This window comes from Heteronotia binoei, chromosome 5, assembly GCF_032191835.1.
Source record: "Heteronotia binoei isolate CCM8104 ecotype False Entrance Well chromosome 5, APGP_CSIRO_Hbin_v1, whole genome shotgun sequence".
Lineage (NCBI taxonomy): Eukaryota > Metazoa > Chordata > Lepidosauria > Squamata > Gekkonidae > Heteronotia > Heteronotia binoei.
The window spans coordinates 102,033,738-102,041,910 of NC_083227.1; the positions used below are offsets into that span (position 1 = coordinate 102,033,738).

At 43.1% G+C, this 8,173-nt stretch overlaps 1 protein-coding gene across 1 annotated transcript in view; it reads right to left on the reverse strand.

Annotated features, from left to right (window-relative positions):
• Positions 1-756, reverse strand: part of LOC132572030 (inter-alpha-trypsin inhibitor heavy chain H3-like) — a 50,190-nt gene extending 49,434 nt beyond the window's left edge. Inside the window, exon 1 of the mRNA XM_060238817.1 lies at positions 632-756. Within this exon, the coding sequence (XP_060094800.1) occupies positions 632-724 (93 nt within the window). The 5' untranslated portion in view covers positions 725-756. The remainder of the gene's footprint in view (positions 1-631) is intronic.
• Positions 757-8,173: the final 7,417 nt, after the last annotated feature.

Here is an 8,173-nt window from a genome sequence, read left to right on the forward strand (position 1 = left end):
TCTCCCTTGATGATCTCCCAAATTCTAACCATGGCCAATCCAGTTCAGCTTCCAAATTCTAATGAGCTCAGACTAGTCCAGGCTATTCAGGCTACAAGACTATAGACTACATCATAATCTCCAGCCTTTTGTCTAGTTTGTGCCTTATTTCTATGGGCCAAACCAGACAAGATACTGGAAGATTAGGAGCATATTTCCTTCATAAGTAGCAGTCACAGGAGTCCATGGGAGGACTGGGAATTTCCCCTGGTTTCTTTGCTGACCTTAAATATTACCCTAGAGATGCAGGGACAAGTGTTGCCTTATGTCTTTTCCACTGAGGAAAATATTCACACCTAGTGAATGAGGTTGGGAAAACGCTGTGTGGATGGGTAGGGGAAAGAGTTAACCCTCCCCCCACATCATTGTCATTTTCTGAATCAACGCTTCCTGATAACAAGACAAAGCAAACTGCAGATCTAACTACCAACCTTTCAGGGTCTCAAATAATTTGGCCCTAAATAAACATGCACAGGGCTACTAGAACATACTCTGTGAATGACTGAAGACCAAGGTCCTATGGCTGCTAAATCCTAGGAAGAATAACCTTTCCTAAAAACAGAAAGCTACTTCACAGTTTTCAGCTACATACCTGAATATTCCTGAACTGTTCTATTAAAAAATCAGAAGTTACAAGGCCAGGAATCACTACCAACAAAACGCAAAATAGCTCATGCTTCCCCATCTTGAAAGAAAAATAAGCAAGTCAATGCGGAGGGCCCTGTACTTGTAACATTTGATAAACTGTTAATCAATGACCAGATGGACAACATGGAATTAACATGATAAAAATCTGGGCAAATATCAAATATTTGCCTTCTGAAGTTATCAGATCAGCTGAAAAGGATTTACAAAATATCCCTGTGCAAGCACAGATTAGTTGAGTCCAAGGCCAGTCATCTCATCTAGCTTGATTTCCTGTATTAACAAACCACAAGCCTAGAACACTCTGGCCACATATACCACTGTGTCAAGGAAGTTTATATAAACGCTGCCTTCAAAAACAAAGCTAGACCAGCAACGATATGGGCCAAATCTATCCCTCTTTATTCCTTTGTTCAGTTGCCAACCTTGAAATAGGAGAAGGGTAAAGGAGGAAGTCACATAAGATTTTGTTGTTCAGTTGCACAGTCAAGTCTGACTCTTTGCGACCCCATGGACAAAGTCACATAAGATTAGGAAATCCCTAATAAAACATTTATGAGGTTTGCACATAGCTTCTGATTTTGAAATGAGAAGTGCTTTCTGGCAAATCATATACAGTATTTAGTTTAGGCTTATGTAATAAATAGCAATAATTATAATCCCTCCACAAAGCTGCTAGAAAATGCTGCAAACAATCGGGTCTCATTATTTGGAAGGGTGAGCTGAGCTCTAGTCTGAAGGTCTGCAGTTCTATCTGACTTTTCTTTCCCTGTAGGGAAGCTCTCACAACTTCAGCTCAATCAACCTGAGGCATATTTAGTTCGGTAGGTACAATAGCCAGAAAGCAACCTGAGGAATCTTTAGTTTCCACCAGTAAAAGGTAGAAAGGAGGACCCTTTTCTTGGCTATTTTTGGCCACCCCTGCTTCTTTCCCTCCTGCCTTGAAGTTAGGGAGGAATGGTGAGGTTTAGTCTAGATATGCAAAGCAAATGGTGCTAACTGGAATTCTGTTGCATCTTACTAAATAAAGGCATAGCTACATGTTATTAGGGTTGCCAGGCTGTAGCCAGCAACCCCTGGGAGCATTTAAGGGGTGGGGACTGGCACACTAGCATGCTGACATCATTTTGCTTGCAGAAGTGACATCATAGGACATCATTCGAGTTTTCACCAGAACTGATGACAGTGTTGTGAGTTAGTGCACATCAGTCATCCCCACCATTTCCTACCACTGACACTTCCACTGCTTGCCAGCAACCAAATGGTTTTGTTTGGAGTTTTGGCTATCAAGAATGTTTTATCAAAGCTTGGAAATAAAAGGATTCCCTACAACCTTTGTCAGTCTCATGCAGTGAACTGTTGCTCAGAGGTCTCTTATTATAGCAGACCAGGCAACCCTAGTTACATTCTTCAGGTCATCTTGAGTCACAAGGATTTTCAGGAAGGCGTATGCAAGGCCTTCTCTGTGTTGTGAAGGCATGCCTGGACATGTTGGGTGTAAGCTCCTGCCTGGCTCATTACAGCTATAGGACCAAGCTTGAGGCGCATCACAATAGCCTGAGAGGATCCTAGGATCTGCCAATGAGGATGCATATTCTAATAAAGGATCCAAAAAGGGCACAATCACAGATGAGTTTCTGCATCTTGGAGGCTGGGTTTCTCCTGCCTCAGCTGTGTATATTGCCATATGTTCTGGTGCTTAGCAGTAGTTTGTAGTCATTTAGTAGATATGCTGAATCACTAATAAAGAGCTTTAATCACTACACAATAGCCACCTCATGCATTGAACCCAGTATTTAATACCCTGCTTGGAACAGTTTGCACTAGGGCTACAGTGTGTACAAATGGGGCTACTTCAGGTCAGAAAAATGGGCAGGAGGAAGGCTCAAGCACTCTCCTCTGTGGTCATGGTCCCAGTCTGATTGGGGCCCCATGCACATGGGAACGGGACATCCAGGACACGTCTGAAGGCCCTTGTCACAGATCTGAGGATTGTGTAACATGTAGTCAGGCCCTTAGGTTGTCCAAAACTTTTCATATTTTGTAATTACACACTTAACAAACAATATTAATGTCCTGATGGACAATAAACAAGAACAAGCAGTTACAAAAGAGTGCTACTGATTTGGAGAAAAATGGGATATAAATATTTTAAACAAACAAATAAAAAACCCATTAAGGCTCTAAAATTCCACTTTGCCATGGTCATAGAGGTAGATTATTTCACTGCACATTGTAAAATATTTCCCTTTTTGTGTGATAATGTCATATTGGGTCAGCACCAGAAAACTGTTATTTAAATATACAATAACTTATGGCTTTGTGATTTAAAAAACCCTACCAAAAACATTGAGACTGCATTTTATACAACAAACATGTACACCATAGTAAAGAAACAATTTTTCTGCATCAATATATCTAATTTTCAATGTGGTCCCATTTATGGATATGTAAATCCAAAAACTGGAGCCATGGAAAAAGCAGGGTTTTTTTCAAACATGAAAAAGCCTCCATGTTTCCTGAAAAATATAAAATCTTAAAAACAAACCAACCACTGAGAGGTTAAAATCCCCCCAAAAGTAGAAACAACACCTGTTGCTTTAAGTCATGAAAGCCCTGAAATCTCAGTGATCAATCTGGAGGTTACTAGGCAACAACAACAATACGACCAGCCTTCAACCTTTGGTTTCCACCAGCAAAAGTTGGAAAGGTGGAAAGGAGGACCCTTTTCTGGGCTATTTTTGGCCACCCCTGCTTCTTTCCCTCCTGTGTTGGAGTTAGGGAGGACTATTAGCCTGATTTTAGTAGGCAAACACCTGCTGAAGCATTAGGGTTGCAAAGTCCAATTCAAGAAATATCTGGGGACTTTGGGGGCGGAGCCAGGAGACTTTGGGGTGGAGCCAGGAACAAGGGTGTGACAAGCATAATTGAACTCCAAGGGAATTCTGGCCATCACATTTAAAGGGACAGCACACCTTTTTAAATGCCTTTCTTCCATAGGAAATAATGAAGGATAGGGGCACCATCTTTTGGGGCTCATAGAATTGGACCCCCTGGTCCAATCGTTTTGAAACTTGGGGGGTATTTTGGGGAGAAGCACTAGATGCTATACTAAAAATTTGGTGCCTCTAACTCAAAACATAGCACCCCCAGAGCCCCCAATACCCGCGGATCAATTCCCCATTATTCCCTATGGGAATTGTTCTCCATAGGGAATAATAGAGTGCCCAATAGACATTTCCCTCCCCCCCCCGCTTTCTAAAGGGAGGGGAGGGCCTCCAAACCAGGGAATCCCCTGCCCCCTCCCTCTCTCACACACACAAATACTTACAGGGTCTTGTTCCTGCAGAACTTTGCTTGATCTAAAAAACGAAAGCAAAACAAAGGGAGGGGCCGTTCTCCGAAGCCCTTCCTGCTTCCTGCTCAGCCTTAAAGGCACATATTTTAAAAACGGACCTGCAGAAGCTCTAAAACTACATGGTGATTGTGGGGGGCAGGGCTTCACCCGCCGGCCAGCTGGATGGGGGCGGGGAGAAGCCTGTCAAAACGGGGGATCCCCTGCTGGGACCTGGGGATTGGGAAGCCTATGAAGCATTCTCATTACCCGCTAGTGCTCATAATGAGCAGTGGGAGAAAACAGGAGAAAAATGAACAACCGCATGAAGGGAATACAATTGTTGAACAAAAAATTCTATGCTACTCTGAATAACAAAATCAATATATTTAAGGATCAATGTGTATAGAAATGCTATCCAAATGACAATACCAATAAAGCAGATTATAAGAACCAAAGCATTAGAAATGGTGTGCATATGAACACTGGAAATTTAGCAAATATTATAAGAATAGTTACAAGAGCACCAACTCATCCTGATATATCAATACTATAAAATAAGCATTTCTCCACAAAGTCCAAAGGTTCCAATATCCAGTATACAACAACTTGGAAGACCTGAGAAAACAGGTGGCCAGTATTCTTCCTGTTTCAATAAGAATCTTCTTCAGATCTTGTTACAAGTCAGTGCACGTGTTTACAATGTGTAGGGCTTTTTTTTTTTTAGCAGGAACGCAGTTCCGGCTGGCTTGGTGTCAGGGGGTGTGGTCTAATATGCAGATGAGCTCTTGCTGGGCTTTTTCTACAAAAAAAGCCCTGTGCAAAACAATGGCTTTGTCAGGGGGTGTGGCCTAATATGCAAATGAGTTTCTGCTGGGCTTTTTCTAGCAAAAAAGCCCTGACAATGTGTATACATTGAACTCAGTAATATTAAACAAGTTACATTACAATGCTCATGTAAAATAAAACTTGAACATAATTCACTGCTACCTGTACAATCAGCCAAAACTACATAATTTTTTTCAGAGATTTATCTATGGAAAAATAAAAATCCTACTAAACATTCACATAAATTCCATGCAGTTTCCACAATTCACGCACATGCAGTGGTGGTTGACAGATGCTGCCACACAAAACACCTGGGCCCAGCAGCAGCCTCCGCACAACTTGGCCAGGCCTGGCAATGGCCACTACAGAACTAGAGTGATATAGTAGCACATGACTTTCGCAATGTGGCCAGAATCTGCCCAGAAAGAAGCTGGCAGGGGGAGGGAAAGCTGTGAAGCAGTGTGGTGTATTGGTTACAAACTTGGACCTGGGAGATCCAGGTCCAACTCTCTGCTCTTCCTAGGCTTCCCAATCCCCAGGTCCCAGCGGGGGATCCCCCGGTTTTACAGGCTTCCCCCCTCCTCCCAGCCAGCTGGCCGGCGGGGGAAGCCCCTCCCCCACAGCCATTATGCACCTCCATGAACAATTCCCATAGGGAATGATGGGGAATTAATCTGCGGGTATCGGGGGCTCTGGAGGGGCCTGTTTTTTGAGGTAGAGGCGCCAAATTTTCAGTATAGCATCTAGCGTCTCTCCCCAAAATACCCCCCAAGTTTCAAAAGGATTGGACCAGGGGATCCAATTCTACGAGCCCCAAAAGAAGGTGCCCCTATCTTTCATTATTTTCTATGGAAGGAAGGCATTTTAAAAGGTGTGCTGTCCCTTTAAATGTGATGGCCAGAACTCCCTTGGAGTTCAATTCTGCTTATCACACCCTTGCGCCTGGCTCCGCCCCAATGTCTCCTGGCTCCACCCCCAAAGTCCCCAGATATTTCTTGAATTGGACTTGGCAACCCTAGCTCTTCCATAGAAGCTTGCTGGGTGACCTTGGACCAGTCTCTTTCAGCCTAATCTACTGTGAGGATAAAATGGAGGAGAGGAGAAAGATGTAAGCTGTTTTGAGTCCCACTGGGGAGAAAAGTGGGGTTTAAAGGAAATAAATAAATCTGAAGATACATAAAATGTAGGTAGGTTGGTGAGTGGGAAGGAGAGAAGGAAGCATGGCAAGAGGTAATAGTATAGAGAGGGAGAAACAGGGAAAATAACACCTACCAATCCTTTCTGGTTCCCTTCTTGTAAATATATAAAATATTAAGGAAAAATACAGATAAAAGAGAATCAACAAGTTATACAATAATCTACAAGTGTCCATCTACAATATCAATCAACTATTATACATCTCTTCCATTGCATATACATGAAAACATATCCTAATACCTGCAATTTCTTTTTCTGATTTAATCATGTTCCAGTAAAACATGATCTTCTCTAACAAACACAATTTGCATGCATTTCTTCTCCTCAGTTTTTGTGCATAATAATTTCATACATAAGTATGTTGGGGTACGTTCGCAAGGAAATCCAGGTTGGGAAAATCCTGCAGATTTGAGGATGGGGTCTAAAGAGGACACAGACCTCAGTGGGGTGCAATGCCATAGACGACACACTCAGAAGCAGCCCTTTTCTCCAGGGGAACTGATTTCAGTAGTCTGGAGATGAGCTGTAATTCCAGATCTCTAGGTTCTCCCGCCCCACCCCCCCCCCGGGAGGCTGGCATCCCTAACAGCCCAACCCTATTCATGTTTATTTAAAAGTAAATTGGTCAAGTAAAGTTTACTCTCAAGCAGTGCTGACAAACTCCAGGTGATGGCTCCTGGAATTACAACTGGGCTGATTCCGCATTTGGCGTTTGCCCTCCTTTTGCTCCGCGGTTGTTCCATGCGGGCCAGTTTTCCCGCATTAGAGGATTTCCCCTGGATTCAATTCCCAATCTGTTCCATGTTTTCTGATTCCGCATTACCGCTGCTCCCGGAGTTTCCCCCTCCCTCCTACGTTTCCCTTTTTTTTTTACACGCATGCGTGTTCGCGTTACAACGTAATGTCTTTGCATTACAACGTAACGCCAGAGGCATAATACTGGCAAAGTCACCTGTTTTCCTTTCGCCCTGCCATTGGCAGGTTAAGCCCCATGAAATCTGAGTCGGCAATCCACCGTTTTTATCCACACACGCTGAATGTTAAGCACACAGTTTTCTGTTAAACTTATAACAAATTACAAACAGATGCGTAAAGTGTGTGGGGGGAGAAATATGCAGAGGGGTTAAGGGAGAAAGTTTCCCCAACCTATCAAAAATATAAAGCTGTAAACATTTCTGCTCCCATTTGAGGCCATGGGGGGGGGATTGATAAAGGTGGCAATCACGCATGTTTAAAGTAGTTCGTGCAACATCGCTTTTTATTTACTTGCGTTGCAACGATCTTATTTGAAAAAAAATATAGCAGTCAGGATTGATTTTTTTCAGAGGGGGGGAGAACGTAATCACAATGCAATGGCACATTATCAAATTCACGTGGAATATAGTAAAGAAGGGGGCGGGTGCAAGTAAGTGATGCATTCAGAAAAAGAAAATTGCGTTACATCATTATATTGTTTTTGCGTTGTAACGCGAAACGAGTTGTTTTTTTAAAAAAATCCATTTCAGGAAAATATTGCATAATTTTCAGAGGGAGTAAAATCGTGGAAGTATGGCGAAATAACTGGGCGGAATCATGGGCGTGGAGTTATGTGGGTGTGTTCTACTGATGCAAGAAGTTTGACAACGCATTGGCGCGAGTTCCGCACATAAAATTCCAAGCCTCGGAACTGCAGCAAAAAAAAGATCTGGTATTTTGCCGATCTCCTTAATCCGGGGCAGCACCGCTTCGGAGGCGGGTCAAACTGCCGCCCCAGGTCAAAATGTGCGGAAACCAACATCTGCCCTGGGGGAAACACAGCGTCGGAGCCAGAGCAAAGGCTAATGCGGAATCACCCCTGGTCTCCACCTAATGGAGATATTTTTTCCTGGAGAAAATGGCTGTTTGGGAATTGATCTCGATGTATAATATCCCGCTGTAGTCTCTCTCCTCTCCAAACCCCACCCTCCACCCCACAAATCTCTCAACTTAGAGCTAGCAGCCCTACTTCCAAGTAACTATTAACGGACAGTCTGCAGCACTGCTGGCGAGTAGATCCAGCTAAACTTGATTCTTGAATAAATAGCCTATGATTCTATGAAATATCCTTCGTATCGACGTGCTTCCCTTTAATACACAGGAACCTTGCTAAAA